Source organism: Papio anubis, chromosome 6, assembly GCF_008728515.1.
Source record: "Papio anubis isolate 15944 chromosome 6, Panubis1.0, whole genome shotgun sequence".
NCBI lineage: Eukaryota > Metazoa > Chordata > Mammalia > Primates > Cercopithecidae > Papio > Papio anubis.
The window spans coordinates 10,733,597-10,755,685 of NC_044981.1; the positions used below are offsets into that span (position 1 = coordinate 10,733,597).

A 22,089-nucleotide genomic window follows, 5' to 3' on the forward strand; every position below is an offset into this window, starting at 1 on the left:
CCCCCACCGTCTCCATTCTCCGCTCTCCCCTCTCCCAGGACACTGCGCAGGCGACACGACGCCCCGCCTTTCTCCCCGCCCTGCCGCGCTCCAGGGACGCAGCGCGGACGCAAACGCGTGTCCGGCGAGACCTGGCTGCTGTGCCTCGCGGCTTGTGCGCGCTTGTGGACCGCGCGGGCCTTCGGGAGGTCGGTGCGGATCCTTGGGGAGTATGGTTATTATTTTCTGCCACTTTTAGGGATTATTTAGGAGTTTCACGGCCTTCTGCTTTTCGTCTTGCCGATTCAGCCGGGCCTTTAGGCCGTGTGGTGGTGCTTTTCTCGTCGGTATTTTCTGCGTGTCTTGAAAGAAGCTGTGGATGGGCGGAGTCCCTGAGCTCCTGAGGGAAAGGCCTACCCATGTCGCATAGTGTTGCCCCGTTTCCTGGTGGGTTTGTTGCTCCATCTCTTTAAAAGCCTCCCTTACTCAGTGCCGCCTCGAGTTAAGAAGTGTGGGCAAGGCCGGGCGCGGTGGCTCAAGCCTGTAATCCCAGCACTTTGGGAGGCCGAGACGGGCGGATCACGAGGTCAGGAGATCGAGACCATCCTGGCTAACACCGTGAAACCCCGTCTCTACTAAAAAATACAAAAAACTAGCCGGGCGAGGTGACGGGCGCCTGTAGTCCCAGCTACTCCAGAGACTGAGGCACGAGAATGGCGTAAACCCGGGAGGCGGAGCTTGCAGTGAGCTGAGATCGGGCCACTGCACTCCAGCCTGGGCGACAGAGCGAGACTCCGCCTCAAAAAAAAAAAAAAAAAGAAATGTGGGCAAGATCCCAAGCCTTCAGCCCTTCCCCATTTTATGGGAGCTTAATTCTTTCTTTTTTTGGGGGGGGGGTGGGGGGAGTGTCTCGCTGTGTTGCCCAGCCTGGAGTGCAGTAGCCTGAATATGTGTCATTGCAGCCTCTGCCTCCTGGGCTCAAGCCATTTTCCCACCTCAGCCTCCCAAGTAGCTGGGATTACAGGTGCACACCACCATGCCCGATTTTTTTTTTTTTTGTATTTTTTAATAGAATATGGGTTTCACCATGTTGGCCAAGCTGTTCTCGAACTCCTAACCTCAGGTGATCCGCCTGCTTGGGCCTCCCAAAGTACTGGGATTACAGGCGTGAGCCACCTTGCCTGGCCTAATTCTTTAAACAGAATAAACGGGGTGTGCATTGCTTTCCATCTTGTTAGGCTCACTGCATGCTGGATACTTTTCTGTAAGAAAATACCAGCTGTTTTTCCAAGGTTGCAATGTCACATGTGATTTTGATCTGAGTTTTCATATATTTTACCCCCTCTTCTGCCCTCCTAACAAGAACTGTGAGTTGGATGCAGAAGTTTCTAAAAAACTTGAGTATTGAAATTGGCTGTTGCAGCGGGGACGAAAAGCAACACCCCTGCCTCCCCCTGAAAGAGACACGAAAGTAGTTGGATTAAGGGCACGGGAGTATTTGCTTTCCGATTTAGTGATAACGTGAGTACTTGATGAAATGGCTAACACATTCCCTGATTATAGAGTTGGTCAGTGGATCTTGGCTGAGTTTCCTGTGGGCCTATGTGAAATGATCGGCATCTGTTCAGCGTTACTGTGTGCTAAGCACCTTTGCATGTGTCATACGTTGAATGCTCACAACAGCCCCAGGAAATGGGTACCAGTGTTATCCTCATGGTACATGAAGGATACTGAGACTTAGGGTGCGTAGCTTGCGGGTTGGACACACTTCTTTCTGACTGCTGGAGAGCTGTGCTTTTAACCACCTCTGATCCAGCTTGTTTTCCCCAGATGCAGGCTTGGGGTAGTCTTTCTGGACAGAGAAGAGAAGAATGGAGAAGAGCCCCTTGCCATTGTGAGTGGACAGGAAATGGGTATGGAGTAGCCAGGAGCTTCTGGAAACCAGAGTTCCTTTCCTCAGCTGAAAAGAACCCTAAGAGTTGACTGCCTGGGATTGCGTGGGGGATGGGAGGATCACTGGACCTGTGGGCCAGAGACTTGGGTTTGAGTCCCAGCTCTGGCTTTGCTGAGTTGTGTGACTCTCAGAAAGTCATCCAACCTCTGTGGGCCTTATTTTCAGTGATAGAACCTGTGGGGAATGATGACCTTTTAGTCCCATCCTATGACAATATGGTTTGTTTTTAAAGCCCGGTTAACACTGACTTCTCTCTCGTGTTTTCAGAGTGCCTTTGCATTGGTTTGGCTTTGGCTACACAGCAGTGGTTGTTTCTGGTGGGATCGTTGGCTATGTAAAAACAGGTATGGTTTTGTTGTTACTTAGCCTCTTAACATCTTCACGTTGTTGCAGTGAAATGTGAGTGCCCGGGTACCCCTGAGAAGCAAGCTCGTTTCATTCAGGTTTGCTGTAGGTCCCCAAGCTGGAGTGCAGGCTTCCTTGTCAGTGTTGCAGCTCCTGCACTTGCCTTCCGGTTATCTGGTGAAGCTGAGCCAGGCCTCTTGTGGAATTACTTGTTTTTGCCTCTTTATCTAAAGACAGGCAGGGGTGGTTGTAGTTTGTTATTATCATTGACTACCATGCATCAGCCACGACCCCCAAGTGCCGTCTCTGGACTCAGGTAGGAGGAAACCTCTGGTCTACACAGACTGGTATTTTGAAGTCTCCTCATTAGGCCAGGCAGGGGTGTGTCAGTGGCTGTGCTTTTTTCTGCCACCTAGTCCTTGCCTGCATTCCCACCCCAACCCCTGCACCAGAATTCTTATTGTCCTGGTCTTCTATTTTTTTTAACCACCTGGCCCTATTTCCCTCTCCTTTTGTGATTTGCTGGAGGTCCTGCCTGTACACAGTTCCAGCCCTTCATGGTTGATCAGGCCTGTTTAGAAAGAAGGCCTAGCCACTAGCCATAGTTCCATCTAAGGAGGGAAGATGGCCTTCTTTCCTTTCCATAGATGGAAGTGTCCTGCCTATTAGAGGAGAGAAAAATGGGGTGGGAAGACCCTGACTTCTCTGAGAAGATAGCACACTCCCCGAAACATCTTCCTGCTTGAGTCCACCTTGGCTATGAGCTGTGTTGAGAGTTCTCTGTGCTGTCCTCCTTTGTAGGGCAGGGGGTCTGGTGGATTCCGTTAGTGAAATAAGTGCCTGACGTTACAATGCAAGCTGTGTTTGCTTCCCTCTAGGCAGGGTGGCGTCCCTGGCTGCAGGGCTGCTCTTCGGCAGCCTCGCTGGCCTGGGTTCTTACCAGATGTCTCAGGATCCAAGGAACGTTTGGGTTTTCCTAGGTATGTCTGCTTCAGCGTCTCCTTAGGGCAGTCGTGTATCTGCAATACTCTTTTCCAAACGACCCTGGTTGGGTGGGATGGAGCGAGTTCTTCACACTTAATTTACTACAGTTTCACTGCTTCTCCAAGTCCAAGTCCTCAGAAAGCTTGAAAATAGGAGAAGGATGACGGGAATTGTCCTGGTTCCTGTTTATGATTTATGTAGAGAATATGGAAAGATTTCCATACCTCATGAATTGTGTGACTCTCAGAAAATCATCCATCCTCTGTGGGCCTTATTTTCAGTGTTTACCTAGTAGAATTAGCATCAAACTTGTGTTACCCGTATTTACCCAGTAAAATTAGCATTAAACTTGTGTAAGACAAATATGTGTCAACCGTTGAGGTTTTCCGCTGAAAACCATTGGGCTCAGCATACTAAAATATCACACATCTGGGTTAGGTTTGCATCCACGTTGCATTTTTCCCATTTGAAAATCACCTCTTTAGCAGTCAGCTAAATAAATATGTAAGACATAGGCCATGGCTTCCAGGAGCTTTCAACTGACTTCACTGGGGAAGTAAGACATGAGCGTAGAAGCAGGACTAGAAATGTACCCTCTGAGCAGCATGGACAGTGAGTGGGGTGGGGGACCGAGGAGTCCTTCTTATCAGGGTGGCTTTCAGCACCTTTCTGTGGGGCTCCACTCGTGTCAGACGCTGCTAGGAGTGTGGGTTCCTCACTGTCTCCACAAACCCTGTGTGAGAGTGAGTGCCATGTGGGAGGGAGAAGCCGTGTGATCTGTACCCATCAGCCGGGGTTGGGAAGGAAAGTCAGTGATGGCTAATGTGGTGTGCTGGGGAAGGAGGTGCGTCCAGGTCGCAGCTCTGCCTAACAGCTCCCTCCCTCATGCTGCAGAATGACTTTGAGCCTGCTTTTTCCCTTTCTCTGATCCTGCTCCACTCAGCAAATGACCTCATGCCTATTGTAGAGAAAAAACAGCAGCCATCAAGTGGGGACTCCCTGGAACCTTTAATCTCCAAGCCTTACCTTGTCCTGTTTTCCCTCCTCTCCAACACCAGTGTCCTCTTCTGTGCTTTGAGTGTCTTCTCCCTGACCTTCTCCAGACCTTTACACTGGCAAGGATCCTGTCTTGTATTTGTATTCCTCCTTTTAGGTGGATCCCCCCATTGATATTCAGATGTGCTTGTCTCTTTCCTCTTCATAAACTTCTTTTTTTTTTTTTTTTTGAGACAGAGTCTCACTGTGTTGCCCAGGCTGGAGTGCAGTGGCGCGGTCTTGGCTCACTGCAACCTCCACCTCTTGGGTTCGAGCGCTTCTCCCGCCTCAGCCTTCTAGGTAGCTGGGATTACAGGCACCTCCCACCATGTCAGGCTGATTTTTGTATTTTTAGCAGATACGGGGTTTCGCCATGTCCGGGCTGGTCTGGAACTCCTGACCTCAGGTGATCTGCCCGCCTCGGCCTCCCAAAGTGCTGGGATTACAGCTGTGAGGCACCATGCCCAGCCAAGAGGGCAAGAGGGAGGGAATGGGAGGCCAGAAACCTACAGCACCTGGTATTTCCCCCAAGGTGGGGTGGTATTCTCCCATCCAAGTACCATGCAGGACCAACTTTACTTAGCTTTTGGGAGCAGACAAGATCGAGCGTGTTCAGGGCGGTATGGCGGTAGACCAAACACTTCTTAAAGATCATTTATGTAGCTGGGCGTGGTGGCTCACGCCTGTAATCCCAGCAGTTAGGGAGACCGAGGCAGGTGGATCACCTGAGGTCGGGAGTTCGAGACCAGTCTGACCAACATGGAGAAACCCCCGTCTCTACTAAAAATACAAAATTAGCCGGGCATGTTGGCTGGCACCTGTAATCCCAGCTACTCGGGAGGCTGAGACAGGACAATCACTTGAACCTGGGAGGTGGCGGTTGCAGTGAGCCGAGATGAAGCCACTGTACTCCAGCCTGGGCAACAGGAGCGAGACTCCGTTTCAAAAAAAAAAAAAATATCATTTATGCCTCCTTTCCCATCACACATCATCAGCCCATCTCAGTCTCCGTTTCTGTCCCTGTGTTTGTGGAACAGCTCTCCCTGAGGCTGCCAGTGACCTGTGTTTGTACAAAATCCAATCTACATTTTTCAGTCCTCATTTTACTTGGCCAATAAGCAGTTCTCAGCATGGTTGACCAATCATTTTCCATTCTCCTGGTTTCCCTTTTTATTCTCTCATTCTCTTTTGGCAACTCATTTTCCTTTTTGGCCACTAGACATTGAAGTTCTTCAGGCTCTTTTTGTCTACTCACTTGACAGTTTATAAGTACCATCAAAGCCTATGCCTTTAATTTCCACCAATACACAAATGACACAAATTTCTCTCTCCTCCAGGCTGGATTCTCATGTATTCATTTGCCCACTTTCCTTCAGATGTCTCTAGGAATCTGCCCAGACCTAACCTCATGGCCACACACTCCTCCTGTCTTCTGTTCTCCATCCATTCGGGTCTTGATTGCTCTCTTTCCCCTCCACCGCCCCCTTTCTGACTAATCCATCAGCAGGTCTTGTCGACACTATTTCCAGCCCTTATCCTGAGTTGTCCTCTTTTTCATCTGCACAACCATCATCCTAGTCCCAGTTATCCCCTCTTTCTTACCTGCATTCCCAAGGACGTTCCTTAGCTGGTATCCCCATGTACCCTCTAGTTTCCCTGAAGTTTGTTCTGTATGGTACAGCTAGAATTATGCTTTCAAAATGCAACTCTGGGCCGGGTGCAGTGGCTGATGCCTGTAGTCCTAGCACTTTGGGAGGCTAAGGCAGGTGGACTGCCTGAACTCAGGAGTTTCAGACCACCCTGGACAACATGATGAAACCCCGTCTCTACTAAAATTAAAAAAAAATTAGCCGGGCATGGTGCCAGGTGCCTGTAGTCTCAGCTACTTGGGAGGCTGAGACTTGAGGATTGCTTGAACCGGGGAGGTAGAGGTTGTAGTGAGCTGAGATCATGCCACTGCACTCCAGCCTGTGTTGCAGAGTGAGACTGTCTCAAAAAATAATAATAATGCAACTCTGTTCATGCATCTTTCTGCTTAGTAGCCTTTAATAGCTTCTCATTGCTCTTAGGATGAAAACCCAATCCCTAGTATGGCCTTCAAGGCTCCATGTGGCCTGGCCCCTCTTACTTGCAAACTGCATCTTGACTTCTGTGCCACAGTGCCCATTTAGGGTGAATGTGCCACGCTCCCTGTCAACCACTGGGCCTCTGCATATACTGTCCCCTCTGCCTGGAAAGGGCCTTCCCATCCTTCAGCTTATTAACTCCTGTAATTTCAGATCTCAGCCAGTCTTCACTTCCTTGGCTAAAAGCCTTGCATGATCTCCATGAATAGGTTGATCCCCTGTTGAGCTTTTTTGTGTAGCATCAATTATACCTGAAGCACAAATTGTACCTTGGTTTTCTTTGTGTGATTGTTTAAAGTCTGTCCCATCAGACCTGAAGCACTGTAAAAGGGCAAAGACAGTTACAATTACCTTTGTATTCTCCAGCACCTAGCACAGCGCTTGACATGCAGTAGGTGCTTTGACAGTTACCCAGTGGGAATTGAGTGCGGGGTAGAGGAAATAGTGTCTGCAGGGCGTGAGAAACAGCAGCATTTTGGAGAAAACTAACACATTGATGGCTAAAGGGGGGGTTTTGCAGAAGAAGAGTGGTAAGAGATGAGGCTGGAAGGGCAGGCAGGGCCCAGGCTGTGAAGGGCCCTGTTTGGCCAATATTGGTACTTGGACGCATAGGATGTGGGCAGCCAGTAATCTCCCCCTACTTGGAGAAGGAGGAATAAGCATAGGATGAGGTGTGACCCTTGAGAGATGGGTGGGGCTTGGTCCACTTCTGATTCCCCTGCGTAGAAGATGTAATGAGTTTTGACCCTTCTTTGTATCTTTTTCAGCTGCTACATCTGTTACTTTTGTTGGTGTTTTGGGATTGAGATCATACTACTATGGAAAAGTCATGCCTGTAGGTTTAATTGCAGGTGCCAGGTACTTTCATTTGTTACTTTTCTTTACCATGTAGAGTTCAGTTTATTCCCCAGGATACTTTATGCATTCAAAACCTAACTTGTTTCAGGATATCTGATGCTATGCATCAGCTGACATTTGATTTATACACTAATAGGAGATGCTTCAAAAACAATGGTTGATTTAATGTCACAATGACATGAGTATATCCATTCACTGTGGAGATGGCTTTCTCTGGTCCTAGCTCCTCCCTGTATGGTGGCAGAAGTTTTAGTGCAAAGCTATGACTGCAACCTTTTGTGTGACTTGCGGGGAATGTGTGGGGGTCCCATATTTCTTAGATGTGTAGGTGTCTTTTATAGAAAATTTTACTAGAAGGGAATTTTGATTGAATCCTGTTTTCTAATTTTGATTATAATACGTAAACCAAATTGTGGTTTTAAAAAAATTTAGTTGTAGGCCAGGCACAGTGGCTCACACCTGTAATCCCAGCACTGTGAGAGGCCATGGCGGGCATATCACTTGAGGTCAGGAGTTCGAGACTAGCCTGTCCAACATGGTGAAACTCCTCTCTATGAAAAATACAAAAATTAGCTGGGCGCGGTGGTGCATGCTTGTAATCCCAGCTACTCGGGAGGTCGAGGCAGGAGACTCGCTTGAACTGGTGAGGCAGAGGTTGCAGTCAGTTGAAATCGTGCCGCTGCACTCCAACCTGGGCAACAGGGTGAGTGAGACTCCGTCTCAAAAAAAAGAAAAAAAATCGGTTATTAAGTGTGATAAAGACATCCTGAAGGCAGGGGAATTTTAACAAACCTGTTTTGAAGAAAGATTGCATACTCTACTCTCATCGCAGTTGCGATGCTGCCAGTGTAATTTTTTTTTTTTTTTTTTGAGACGGGGTCTGGCTCTGTCGCCCAGGCTGGAGTGCAGTGGCCGGATCTCAGCTCACTGCAAGCTCCACCTCCCGGGTTTACGCCATTCTCCTGCCTCAGCCTCCCGAGTAGCTGGGACTACAGGCGCCCGCCACCTCGCCCGGCTATTTTTTGTATTTTTTAGTAGAGACAGGGTTTCACCTTGTTAGCCAGGATGGTCTTGATCTCCTGACCTCGTGATCCGCCCGTTTCGGCCTCCCAAAGTGCTGGGATTACAGGCTTGAGCCACCGTGCCCGGCCAATATTTTATACCTGAAGCAAAAGAGTCAATGTGGAACAAGGTCTAGAGCAGTAAACTGAGAGGCTGGAGCTTCGACCATTAATCAGATCCCTGAGGGTGGGGCGGCCTTGCTCTCTCTTGCCTCCATTTCTTCATCTCTTCAAATTATTGGCAGTTGGATTAGGATCCAGCTCATGTGTGCTATTTTAAGACCTCAGTATGAGACTGTCCCTTGGCTTGCTTTTTCTCTGGTTCCTCCAGGGATGGAAATTTTACCTCTGACCACTCTTGCCTTAGTACCTCCTCCCCCACACAGTTGTGAGGAACCTGCAGAGTTTAGTTCCTTAAAAACATAGTTGCCTGTTCTGTCCTTTACCTGACGTTTTCTATCTTGTTTCTTTTAAACAGTTTGCTGATGGCCGCCAAAGTTGGAGTTCGTATGTTGATGACATCTGATTAGCAGAAGTCATGTTCCAGCTTGGACTCATGAAGGATTAAAAATCTGCATCTTCCCCTATTTTCAATGTATTAAGAGAAATAAGTGCAGCATTTTTGCATTTGACATTTTACCTAAAAAAAAAAAAAGACACCAAACTTGGCGGAGGGGTGGAAAATCAGTTGTTACCATTATAACCCTACAGAGGTTATAATGAGGATGTAACATGAGCTTATTGAGACCCTCACAGAGATCGATTCTTGTATATTGATGTTCTCTTCTTTCTGTATCTATAGGTAAATCTCAAGGGTAAAATGTTAGGTGTTGACATTGAGAACCCTGAAACCCCATTCCGTGCTCAGAGGAACAGTGTGAAAAAATAGAGTATCTGTTCTTCTGCTCATCTTAGACCACAGACTGACTTTGAAATTATGTTAAGTGAAATATCATTGAAAATAAAGTTTACTATAAATAATATTTCCTATGGTGTCTTCATTGCCAGAGCTGGTCTAGTTCATAGAATGACATGGTGCTAGCCGCAAGATATAGCAACTTGAAAGTATTTTGTTGATATTTAGAAATTACCTATTTTGAGAAATTTAAGGACCAAGGAAAGTTATTTGATTGTACATTGCATTGAAGCTTGTTTCAAAATGATCTCTGAGGATTTTTTTTGTTTTTTAAGAGACAGGGACTTTTTCCGTCACCTAGCCTGGAGTGCAGTGGTACAACTATATCTCACTGTAACCTCAAACTCTTGGGTTCAGTCCTCCCACCTCAGCCTCCTGAATAGCTGGTACTACTGGTGCATACCACCTCGCTAACTTATTTTATTTTTTTGTAGAGATGCCGTCTTGCTCTTGCCCAGGCTGGTATCAAACTCCTGGCCTCAAGCGATCCTCTCTCCTTAGCTTCCCAAAGTCGTGGCTAATGAGCATGAGCCACTGTACCTAGCCACTGAGGATTTCTATGATTAGGACTGTGTAGCAAAAAAAGAAGAAAAAAAAGTGTGTTTTTTTTTATTGTTGTTGTTAATTAGTTCATATGTAATTGTGAAACTGGAAGACCCATCTAGAGCTTGAATCACCTAATTTGGTCTCTACATTGGACACATTTACTGGATACTGGTACGTTTTTAGTTTACTTTATTCATGTTTCAATATGAAGAATTAATCTGGTGCCCCTTGCTTTAGTTTTCATTCCGTTTAAAAAGGTGAGCTGGGCGCGGTGGCTCACACCTGTAATCCCAACACGTTGGGAGGCCGAGGTGGGTGGATTACAAGGCCAGGAGTTTGAGACCAGCCTGGCCAACATGGTGAAACCCTGTCTCCACTAAAAATTCAAAAATTAGCTGGGTGTGGTGACATGCACCTGTAATCCCAGCTACTCAGGAGGCTGAGGCAGGAGAATTGCTTGAACCCGGGAGGCGGTGGCTGCAGCGAGCTGAGATCGCGCCGCTGCACTCCGACCTGGGCGACAGAGCGAGACTCTTGTCTCAAAAAAAAAAAAAGGTATTTGCTACTAATTTCCCCTGATACTGGTTGAGTTTAGAGTATAGTTCAGACACTTTATGTATTTGCATAAGCCCCTTGATGGTGATCCTAGTTTTCCATCCTTTTTTATAGGACTCTGGACAATTAAGGGCACTTGTGGTGCAGTGGTAGAGGCATCAGAAGGCCATAGACCATCCAAACCTACCAGCCTCCCAGGCTTCCATAGCTAAGAGTTTGCATCACGGTGTTGGCCCTGTTTTCATCTATCATGAAGTTTTTCCAAAGGGCACACAGTTTTGCCACCTTCAGTCCTAGAGGAGCACCTGAATCCTGAATGACAAGGTTCCCTGAAGGTGGGAATTAGTTTAGGTGCCAAGTAGATCCCTGTGTGACTATTTGATCCCCAGCAATCAGCCTGGAAAATTCTAAGGCTGTCCGCAGATGAGAGGCAGGAGGTCTTCATAGCCCTTGCCAGGTCCCCTCGTCCCTGCTTCTCTGCAAAGGTCCCGGAGTATTTACTGCTAAGGGTTGCGCTGGGTCCTAGCAGTGCAAAGAACAAGCCATGGTGCTTGCCCTTTTGGAGTCTAGTGGAGGAGGCGGACGTCTAAACAAAGGCAGTAGAGAAATAAGTGCATAATGGAGGTAGATCCCTATTACTGTGGGGGCACAAGTGGGGGAGTGGGCATTTCTGTTTAGGGAGTCAAGGGAGGCTTCACAAAGCAACCAATAGTTAAACTGAGTCTTGTCAGTTGATTCATGAGTCAGTTGACATGAACTCCTTTTGTGAGTTGTCTATGAGGATTTCATAGGTAAGGAAGGGCAAATGTCTCGGATAGAGGGAACAATACGTACAGTGCCTCAAAGGCATGAAACTATGTAGCATAGCTGGGTTCAACCCTTTTTTTGGGATCTAATTTTTTTTTTTTTTGAGATGGAGTATGGCTCTTGTTGCCCAAGCTGGAGTGCAATGATGCGATGTCAGCTCATTGCAACCTCCACCTACCGGGTTCAAGTGATTCTCCTGCCTCATCCTCCTGAGTAGCTGGGATTACAGGTGTGCACCACCATACCCGGCTTTTTTGTATTTTTAGTAGAGATGGGGTTTCACCATGTTGGCCAGGCTGGTCTTGAACTCCTGACCTCAGGTGATCCACCCGCCTTGCCTCCCAAAGTGCTGGAATTACAGGCGTGAGCCACCGCTCCGGGCCAAGATCTAATTCTTTATAATGGCTTTTAAGTTGTACGGATGTTTACTATTTAGTTTACCATTCCCCTACTGATAGAAATATGTCTTGTTTAATGTCTTTGATAGCCTGGAGCAGTGGCTCACGCCTGTAATCCCAACACTTTGGGAGGCCGAGGTGGGCAGATCCCCTGAGGCCTTTGATATTACAAAGGATGGTGTACCAAGAAATACCCTCATGGAAATCCCCATGAACATGTGCAAAGGAATCTGTAGGTTACATTCCTCAATGCAGAGTCAGAGCATCTCAGCATTTAAAACTGTGATTGCCCTCAGAAGAAAATGCACCAATTTACCCTCCCACTAGCGGTGGCTAACTGTGAAAGTGAACTTTTAAAAAATCTTTTGACACGTTAAGCTGAAAGTCTGCAAACTTATTCTGTAAAGGACCAGATAGTGAGTATTTTAGGCTTCGCAGGCCATCTGTGTCCCAGCTGCTCACCTCTGCCTTTGTAGAATGAAAGCAGCCATAGCCAATCGGTAAATGAGTGTAACTGTTCCAATAAAACTGTACGTATGGGCCCTGAAATCTGGATTTCATATGATTTCTACATATCACAAAATAGTAGTCTTATATTGATTTTTTTCAACCATTTCTAAATGCAAATCCATTCTTAGCTTGCTGTCTGCACAAAAACAGGCAATGGACTAGAATTGGCTCGCTGACCATAGTCATGCCTGTAAGAGTTAAAGAAAGAAGAAAGAAACATGAAACGCGGCTTTGCAGTCAAAGACAGGTTTTCTTTAGTTAAAACCTGAGAGGCCTCCCAGCCGATTTCAGTTAGGAGCACTTTCTCCTACAGACTAAGAGTGTAGATTGGTTTTAGGGTGAGGGGACTTACCAGACGCTTGGAATGTTTGTGTGTGTCCATGGCGGGGTTGGAATCTCTCTGGGAGGAGGGGTTATCTTGGGACAAACATCTTCCCGGCTGGAGGGGTCTTATCTTGGGGCCAGCATGTCTCTGGTCTGAGAGGAGTTTGGAAGGTTTCTGGTTGAAGATGTTGTGGTTTATGGTAGTGCTGACCTTAGCCATTAGGCTGATGCCCTTTGAATTCAGGCGGTTTTTTATGAAGGTGAACTTTAGAATGAGGGCTTGTCCAAGATGGCGATGCTCCTGCTCTGTCCATGCCAACCCCTAATCTATCCAAAAAATGTTATCTAATGGTTTCGGTGATTTAGTTATGAATTATTAAGCATCTTTCATACATTTATTGACCAGTTATATTTTTTTCTGTGAGCTGCCTTTAATCTCATTTGTTCATGTTTTTGGTTTTTTAATTGAAAACACTGGATAGTCTGAGACTCTAGTATAAAAATGTGTTCTTTATCATATGTATTGAAAATATTTTCCTCTCATTTGTTGTCTCTTGATTTTGTTTATTTTGCTGTTGTACAGAAAGTAAACATTTATGAAATCAAATTTATTACATTTTATTTATGGCTTTCAGATTGAAACCACCATTGCAAAATTGTAACTGAGATAGTGAAAGAGATCTGGCCTAACCAACTCCATCTTACTTCTCACCTCCAAGCTATCTTAGTTCATTCTGGTGTGGGCTGAAGTAACTGTGGGAGGAACTCAGTTTATAGTTTAAAACAAAGATGAAGGCCCGGCGTGGTGGCTCACACCTGTAATCCCAACACTTTAGGAGGCTGAGGTGGGTGGATCATGAGGTCAGAAGATCGAGACCATCCTGGCCAACACAGTGAAACTCTGTTTCTACTAAAAATACAAAAAGAAATTAGCTGGCATGGTGATGGTGGGCACCTGTAGTCCCAGCTACACGGGAGGCAGAGGCAGCAAAATTGCTTGAACCTGAGAGGCAGAGAATGCAGTGAGCCGAGATCGCGCCACTGCACTCCAGCCTGGCGACAGAGCAAGACTCCGTGTCAAACAAAACAAAACAAAAAACCCAAAGATGAATAACAGTCCTTTCCCAAAACAAACCCCTTCTTACCTGGAGACTTGACTGCCTTTGTAGCACTAACAAATTAGCCAAAAGATTAGAAAATATGATTTAGGAGTCACAAGGAGTTGGAGGCTACAAGATTCTGACCCTTCCCAAATTGCTCCTGGGGTAACATCACTATTGTAAAGCCTAAAATCAGCACTTGAGATATTTTGCAGTCCCTGCACTTCATGGATCACCTGGCATCACCCAGATTGATAAACTGGCTTATCTGATCTTGTAGCCTCCACCCAGGAACTGACTGAGTGCAAAAGGACAGGTTGCACTCCCTATGACTTTATCTCCCACCGGACCAATCAGCACTCCTGACTCACTGGCTGCCCCCGGCACACCAGGTTATCCTTAAACACTTCGATCCCTGAATGCTCTGGGAGACTGATTTGAGTACCGATAAAACTCCAATTTCCTGCACAGCTGGCTCTGTGTGAATTACTCTTTCTCTATTGCAGTTCCCGTCTTGATAAATCGGCTCTGTCTAGGCAAAGGGCAAAGTGAACCCATTGGGCCGTTACAAGATTTTGTGTCTTTGGAAAGCACTTCACATTTTTACTCTTTTGTTTGAGATAGAGTCTCGCTTAGTCACCCAGGCTGGAGTGCAATGGTGCGATCTCGGCTCACCACAACCTCTGTCTCCCAGGTTCAAGCGATTCTCCTGCCTCAGCCTCCTGAGTAGCTGGGATTAAGGGCATGTGCCACCACGCCCAGCAAATTTTGTATTTTTAGTAAAGACAGGGTTTCTCCATGTTGGTGAGGCTGGTCTCGAACTCCCGACCTCAGGTTGGGACCTCTCGCCTGGGACCTCTCGCCCAGGCTGGAGTGCTGTGGCACAATCTGGGCTCACTGCAGCCTCTACCTACTGGGTTCAAGTGATTCTCCTGTCTCAGCCTCCCTAGTAGCTGGGACTACAGGCGTGTGCCACCATACCCGGCTAATTTTGTATTTTTAGCAGAGCTGGTGTTTCACCATGTTGCCCAGGCTGGTCTCAACCTCCTGACCTCAGGTGATCTACCCAGCTCGGCCTCTCAAAGTGCTGGGGTTATAAGCGTGAGTCACCACTGCACTTGGCCATTCATGCATTCATCCATGCATTCATCTTAGTATGGACTCATGGATAGTTCTTTTTTCTTGGGGTTGTAATGCTTACTTTCTTGCTCAAATTGTTGCAGCTTTGGCCATTGGAAACTCAGTTGACCTCTGTGTCCCTTTGGCATAGCCAAAGGGTTTGTGTGTTTGTAGAACTTCTTTATTGGGCTAGTTTGTGTGTTTGTAGAACTTCCTTATTGTCTGGCACTACAAGACGTTCTAGGCTCATCTTGTATATTTCCTGTCCTAGTACTAGAATCAGCCATTTCTCCAAGTAGCCCTGGTTCCTTTTATTGAACAGTGGAAACCAGTATCTGAGTACTAGGTATGCTTGTTGCTACTGGGCTGAAATCTACTTAAAAACATTTTTTTTACATTGTTACTCTTTTTCTAGCTTCCTACATTAAATGCTCAAATTCAGCATATTTTCCACACTCGCTTCTTTCACAAATAAACCATGCGCATAATTTTTTTCTGAGATCTGTTTTGGCTGGATGTTACACGTGTTAATATAGAGGTATATTATTGTCCATTTCTAAAAGGCTTTTCATTTCAATTTTGATATTTCCTTTTTGAAACATTTATTTAGAACAATATTTTTGAATTTTTAAGTGGACAGATTTGGGGGCCATGGCTTTTTGTGATATTCCAATTTTATTACACTGTAGAAAGAGATTGTGGCTTGCATATTTCTACATTTGAGAATTTAAGATTTTTTTTGTGGCCTAACAATAGTGTTACATTTTTTGTGAATGTTACATGTATTTAAGAAGAATGTGAAGTTTTTCCTTGTTGGTCAAAGTTCTATATGGTATACTTTTGAAAAACTTAGTTTACTGTGTTATTAAGTATTTCTTTACTTATTTTAGGTCTCTAGATATTTTTTTCTGAGAAAAACCTCCCACTCTGATCATTTCTTTCTATATTTATAAATCTTTGCTTTATATATTTATGTTGTTTTAACATTTTATTTTGAACATTTTCATATCTACAGGAAAGTTTCAGTAATCTTCAGGAACAGCCACATACCCTTCACCTAGTCTCACTGATTCACCCGTTGTTAGCATTAGGCACATTCTCTTTCTCTAAATACACACACAGACACACACACATGAACAGAAATGAAAAAGCCTCTAAAGTATCAGCAAATCAAGTCAAACAATATAGAAAAGGAATAATACACCACAATCCAGTGGGATTTACATGCAAGGCTGAGTTGCAAGATTTGAAAATCAATTAATGTAAACATCACATTCACAGGCCGATGAGGAAAAATCACATGAGCACATCAATAAACGCAGAAAATGGATTTGACAAAGTCCAACATCCATGTATAATACAAACTTCCAGAAAACTGGAAAGAGGAGCTTTCTCAAATTGGTAAAGCATATCTATTTAAAAACCCCTACAGCTAACATCATACTTAATAAGGGGAGAAATTAGATGTTTTCCCTGCTAAAACCAGAACAAGGTAAGGCTATCAACTCTCACCACTCCAGTGCTATACTGGAAGTCCTAGCTAATGCAATAAGACAATAAAAGCAAGTAAAAGGTATACTGATTAGGAAGGAATAAATAAAACTGTTTTGCTTGCAGATGACATGATTGTCTGTGCAAAGTCCCAAAGAGTCAACAAAGAAACTCCTGGAACTAATAAGTGATTATAGCAGGTATGAGGATATAATGTTAATATATGAGTCATTTGCTTTCTTATATACCAGCAATGAAGAATTAAAGTTTGAAATTAAAAATACAGTATTGGAGGGGAAGAAAAAATTACAGTATAATTTACATTAGCACCAAAAACCCTCACATATTTAGCTATAAATCTAACAAAATATGTACAAGATCTATATGAGAAAAACTACAAAACCAATGAAAGAAGTCAAAGAAGATCTCAGTTCTCCCCAGCTTGATCTAGATTCAGTGTAATCCCAATCAAAATCCCAGTAAGTTACTGTGGATATCGACAGTCTGATTTTAGAGTTTATATGGAGGAGTAAAAGACCCTAATAGTCAACATAATATATTGAAGAAGACAGACAAATTGGAGGACTGACATTACTCAACTTCAAAACTTTTATAAAGCTAAAGTAAATAAGACAGTGTGGTACTGGGAAAGAATAGACAAATAGATCTGGAACAGAATAGAGGACCCAGAAACAGACCCACATAAATACAGTCAAATGATCTTTAACAAAGGGAGCAGAGGCAAGTCAATGAATAAAAAAGGTAGACTTTTCAACGAATGTGCTGGCGCAGTGGCTCATGCCTGTAATCCCAGCACTTTGGAAGGCCAAGGTGGGTGGATCACTTGAGGTCAGGAGTTCCAGACCAGAGTGGTCAGTATGGTGAAACCCCATCTCTACCAAAAATACAAAAATTAGCCAGGCATGGTGGTGGGCACCTGTAATCCCAGCTACTCAGGAGGCTGGCGCAGGAGAATCACTTGAACCTAGGAGGTGGAGGCTGCACTGAGCCAAGATCATGCCACTGCACTCCAGCCTGGGTGTCAGAGTGAGACTCTGTCTCAAAAAAAAACAAAAAAAACAAAAAAGCAACTGCTGGAATGACAGGACATTAACATGAAAAAAACCTCAAGATACAGAACTTACATCTTTCACAAAAATTAACTGAATATGGATCACAGATCTAAATTTAAAATGCAAATTATAAAACTCCTATTAGCTGGTTGTGGTGGTACATGCCTGCAGTCCCAGCTACTTGGAAGGCTGAGGAGGGAAGAAGCTTGAGCCCAGTGAGCTATGATTGTGCCACTGCACTCCAACCTGGACAACAGAGTGAGACCCCCATCTCTAAAAAACGTTTTTGTTTTTTTTTTTAAAGCCTCGTAGAAAATAACAGGATAAAATAATAAATGACCTTGGGTTTGGTGATACCTTTTTAGATATGACATGATAAGCACAATTTATACAAGAAAAAATTAAGTTAGGCTGCATTAAATTTAAAAACTCCTGTTCTTTGAAAGACATTGTCAAGAGAAAGAAAAGACAAGCCACAGATTGGGATAAAATATTTGCCAAAGACATATCTGATAAAGGAATGTTACCCCAAATAGACAAACTCTTAAAACTCAGTAGTCAAGAAAATAACCCAATTTAAAGGTAGACAAAGGATCTGAACAGATACCTCACCCAAGAAGATAGACAGATGGTAATGCATATGAAAAGGTGCTCAACATCATGTCATTAGAGTGTGCAAAGCATAATAGCAGTGAGATGCCACTACACATCTATTATAATGACCAAAATTCAAAACACTGATGCTACCAAACACTGGTGTGGATGTGGAGCAACAGGAGCTCTCATTCATTGCTGCAGGAAATACAAAATGGTACAAATACTTTGGAGGACAGTTTGGCAGTTTCTTTTATTATTTTATTTATTTATTTTATTTTTTTATTTTTGGAGATCGAGTTTCACTCTTGTTGCCCAGGCTGGAGTGCAATGGCACAATCTTGGCTCACTGCAACCTCCACTTCCCGGGTTCAAGCAATTCTCCTGTCTTAGCCTCCCAAGTAGCTGGGATTACAGGCATGCACCACCACGGCCAGCTAATGTTTTTGTATTATCAGTAGAGGTGGGGTTTCATCATGTTGGCCAGGCTGGTCTTGAACTTCTGACCCCAGGTAATTCTGGAAAAAGAAAAACTGTGGAGACAGTAACAAGGTCAATGGTGGCCAGAGGTTCAGGGCAAGATAGGGAAGGATGAATAGGGAGATGACAGGATTTTGAGAGAGTAAAACGATTCTTATACTATAATGGTGGATACACGTCCTTATACGTTTTGTCAAAACCCATAGAGTACAACACAAGAGTGAACCCTATTATAAACTATGGACTTTAATTAATAACAATGTATCAATACTGGCTTATCGGTTGTAATGAATTATCTATATGAATGCAAGATGTTGATAATAGGGAAAATCAGGGAGGGGGAGATGAAGGGGCATATGGGAACTCTACTTTCTGATCAATATTTTCATAAATATAAAATGGCTTTTTTTTTTTTTGAGACGGAGTCTCGCTCTGTCACCCAGGCTGGAGTGTAGTGGCATGATCTCAGTGCACTGCAACCGCTGCCTCCCAGGTTCAAGTAATTCTCCTACCTTAGCCGCCCAAGTAGCTGGGATTACAGGTGCCCACCACCATGCCCAGCTAATTTTTGTGTATTTTTAGTAGAGATGGGGTTTCGCCATCTTGGCCAGGCTGGTCTTGAACTCTTGACCTCAGGTGATCCACCCACCTAGGCCTCCCAAAGTTCTGGGATTACAGGTGTGAACCACTTTGCCCGGCCCTAAAACTGCTTTTTTTAAAGACTACTAATGAAAACAACAACAAATAGAATTCAGGATATAAGGTTTAAAAACATAATGAAAACACACTAGTTAACCATATTTATTTTAATGTCTATTCAGAGTTTAAAAGTTTCCCAGTAACACAAAAGACTGCACAGCTTTGAGACATTAAACTGTACAAATACATATAACCATTACCCCTAGGATAAATTACTCTTTAGATTTTAACATTTTTCAGCATTTTACATCTGAACAGTTGAATCTTCTATACAAAAATATCATTATTATTATTTTATAATATGCCTTGGATAATGCCCACAAGATGACACCTATTACAATAGCAGTTGTTACAAAGTCACAAAATACATAAAAATCTCAGCAGTTAACATTATTATTCTTTAAAAAGAATTTACAGTACTAAGGTCCAGCCCAGAAAGTGGCAAGTTTAAACAGAGTAGCCCAAAGTTCGAAGTGTCTATTTAAAATACCAGTTTGGAAATAAACTAAGAAAATAATATGTGTACTATGTGATATCACTGCCCCAGCAGCTGAACGCACTTGCTTTAGAGCAAATGTGAACGTCAGAGCTGAGTCAGCAGTCAGCAGCATGAGTTGGCTTGGGGGAACCAGCTGGCACGCTTCACCTTTGAGTCTGGTAGGGACACAGAAACAAAGCAGTTTGAAGAGTCCAATGAACCAGCATCAAACACAGTTTCCAAAACTTTCTTAATGATGTCAAACCAAGAGAACCTTGACTTGATTAATATCAAAGTCATCAAGCCATCGGGTTTGACAGTCACCTTGAATTCATAGGAGCTGTACTGTCAAGATCAAAATACAGGCGGTCTACTAAAACCAGGTGGCATAACTTTGATACTCTCTATGTTAAAGATACATTTATTTCTAAAAAAAAAAAAAAAAAAAAAGGCTGGGCACTGTGGCTCACACCTGTAATCTCCACACTTTGGGAGGCCGAGGCAGGTGGATCACCTGAAGTCAGGAGTTCGAGACCAGCCTGAGCCTGACCAACATGGTGAAACCCTGTCTCTCCTAATACTACAAAAATTAGCTGGGCGTGGTGGTCACGCCTCTAATCCCAGCTACTCGGGAGGCTGAGGCAGGAAAATCACTCGAACCCAGGAGGTGGAGGTTGCAGTAGGCCAAGATGGTGCCACTGCACTCCAGCTTGGACAAGAGTGAAACATCGCCTCAAAAAAAAAAAAAAAAAGACATCCTGCTCAAGATTGAACTTACCATCTCTCCCATAGCTTCAAAGAAGAAAAACAAATAATTGCAATCTTTCTGTCACTGACAAAATGGCAGCGCAGAGCCTTAGCCAAATAAGAACCACAGCTGACAGCCAGCAGAGGTTGGCCCAACTGCTTTACAAAAACAAAAGACAAACCTCTTGAGTCAATCACAGCAAAGTGAAGAACTACTAAACCATTTGGGCACATACAACAAATGAAAACTAAAACACGCTAAACATTTTCTGGAAGTTTTTTTTTTTTTAAGGGTTCTTATTGGATTTACTATTTATTAAATTGTAGATCAAATACTTCATACTTTGGCAAATAGTTTATTCAATACTTTGTAACATCCTACCCATATATCAACACTGTGGGCAATGATTCTAAGAAAATGCATTTCTTGGAAATAAATAAAATAGGGGATGATTTTTGCTCTTCCAAGTACCCACTTTTGCATATTTCTTCCAGAACTCAGTAGAAATAGACTCTGTAGACATTTCCCAGGGTCAAGGAACTTGCACGTACTCTACGGAGCAATGCTGTGGGGTTTCACACCACAGACTCCTACCGGTGGCCTCCATACTTGGCCACCCAGTCTGTCCTCCCGTGCACTGAGGGAATGGGCTGTGCACGGTTCACAATATTTAGGTTTTTTGCTGTAGGATTGTAAGTACGTCCTGAAAACTGCCCCCGACCAGTTTTTGTGTTCCAGGTATATTCTGAAAGAAATCAGATTCGGAAAATAGGGTTTTACTCATTTGCTTATCAAACTCAAAGAAATTCATCCTCTCATTTGATGGGGAAAATCTGAATTTATGTTTAAAAGATTAACTCAGTACTCTCTGAGGCTTTTTAAATGTTAAAACCAAAAATTGTAGTGTACTATTATGTTGACATCAATTAGAATTTCCAATAGCTGGCCGGGTGCAGTGGTTCATGCCTGTTATCCTAGCACTTTGGGAGGCTGAGGCGAGGTGGATCACCTGAGGTCAGGAGTTTGAGACCAGCCCGGCCAATATGGTGAAACCCCGTCTCTACTAAAAATACAAAAAAGTCAGCTGAGCGTGGTGGCAGGTGACTGTATTCCCAGCTACTCAGGAGGCTGAGGCAGGAGAATCACTTGAACCCAGGAGGCAGAGGTTGCAGTGAGCCGAGATCGTACCATTGCACACCAGCCTGGGCGACAAGAGTGAAACTCCGTCTCAAAAAAGAAAAAAAAAATTTTCAGTAGCTGAAGAGCCAACATTCCTGGTTTATAGTGCTGACACTACTGCTATTTTCAATATTTTACTTTTAGATAGGCAAAGCCAGGTAAGAAGACCAAGAAAAATTATTGGCTCAAATCAATGGGCAACACCCACAGTGTTAGTGACTTTGTAATGTCACACTGTGGTTACATCTAAATAACATTCACACAGTATCACCACAGAAAAATGTATTTGGAATTGTGAATCTATAAAACTGTGGCTTCATGGAGAAACACACATGGGGTCCTATAATAGATTTCTTTTTAAAAATTAAAATGTGGGTTTTATGATGAAGTTTTTTTGTTTGTTTGTTTTGTTTTGTTTTTTAATGAGGCGGAGTTTCGTCCTTGTTGCCCATGGAGCGATCTCAGCTCACTGCAACCTCCACCTCCTGGGTTCAAGCGATTCTCCTGCCTCAGCCTTTTGAGCAGCTGGGATTACAGGGGCGCACCACCATGCCCAGCTAGTTTTTGTATTTTTAGTAGAGATGGAGTTTTTCTATGTTGGCCAGGCTGGTCTGGAACTCCTGACCTAAGGTGATCCACCCACCTCAGCCTTGCCAATGATCCACCCACCTCAGCCTCCCAAAGTGCTGGGATTACAGGTGTGAGCCATCGCACCCGGCCAATACTTCAT

General features: G+C 44.2%; 2 protein-coding genes across 8 annotated transcripts in view; one reads left to right on the plus strand and one right to left on the minus strand.

The window, feature by feature from the left end:
* The first annotated feature begins 75 nt into the window (after positions 1-75).
* TMEM14B (transmembrane protein 14B) lies at positions 76-9,325 on the plus strand. 2 transcript variants are annotated; one of them, XM_003897052.4, is made up of 6 exons: positions 76-188; positions 1,810-1,873; positions 2,201-2,277; positions 3,157-3,258; positions 7,191-7,281; positions 8,821-9,325. In XM_003897052.4, exons 2-6 carry the CDS (start codon positions 1,851-1,853, stop codon positions 8,870-8,872), a joined length of 345 nt encoding a protein of 114 aa, XP_003897101.1. In that variant the 5' UTR covers positions 76-188; positions 1,810-1,850; the 3' UTR covers positions 8,873-9,325. The 2 variants fall into 2 exon arrangements, with proteins under 2 accessions (XP_003897101.1, XP_009202701.1); XM_009204437.4 differs by having other exon boundaries at positions 98-426.
* Positions 9,326-19,050: 9,725 nt separating this feature from the next.
* The window catches only part of MAK (male germ cell associated kinase), a 73,516-nt gene continuing 70,477 nt past the window's right edge, over positions 19,051-22,089 (minus strand). For 4 of the 6 annotated variants that reach the window (XM_009204441.3, XM_009204439.3, XM_009204440.3 and 1 more), the window contains one exon: positions 20,520-20,925. In XM_009204441.3, coding sequence (XP_009202705.1) covers positions 20,771-20,925 — 155 coding nt within the window. In that variant the 3' untranslated portion in view covers positions 20,520-20,770. Of the gene's footprint in view, positions 20,926-22,089 lie in introns of all 6 variants that reach the window. The other 2 variants (XM_003897048.4, XM_003897047.4) reach the window with 1 other exon arrangement.

Bases quoted from the DNA above. Each gene is read 5' to 3' on its own strand.
- TMEM14B (XM_003897052.4), top strand. From the start codon at position 1,851: ATGGAGAAGAGCCCCTTGCCATT. The intron at 2,278-3,156 runs GTATGGTTTTGT...GCTTCCCTCTAG, and splicing joins CGTTGGCTATGTAAAAACAG to GCAGGGTGGCGTCCCTGGCT. The intron at 7,282-8,820 runs GTACTTTCATTT...TCTTTTAAACAG, and splicing joins GGTTTAATTGCAGGTGCCAG to TTTGCTGATGGCCGCCAAAG.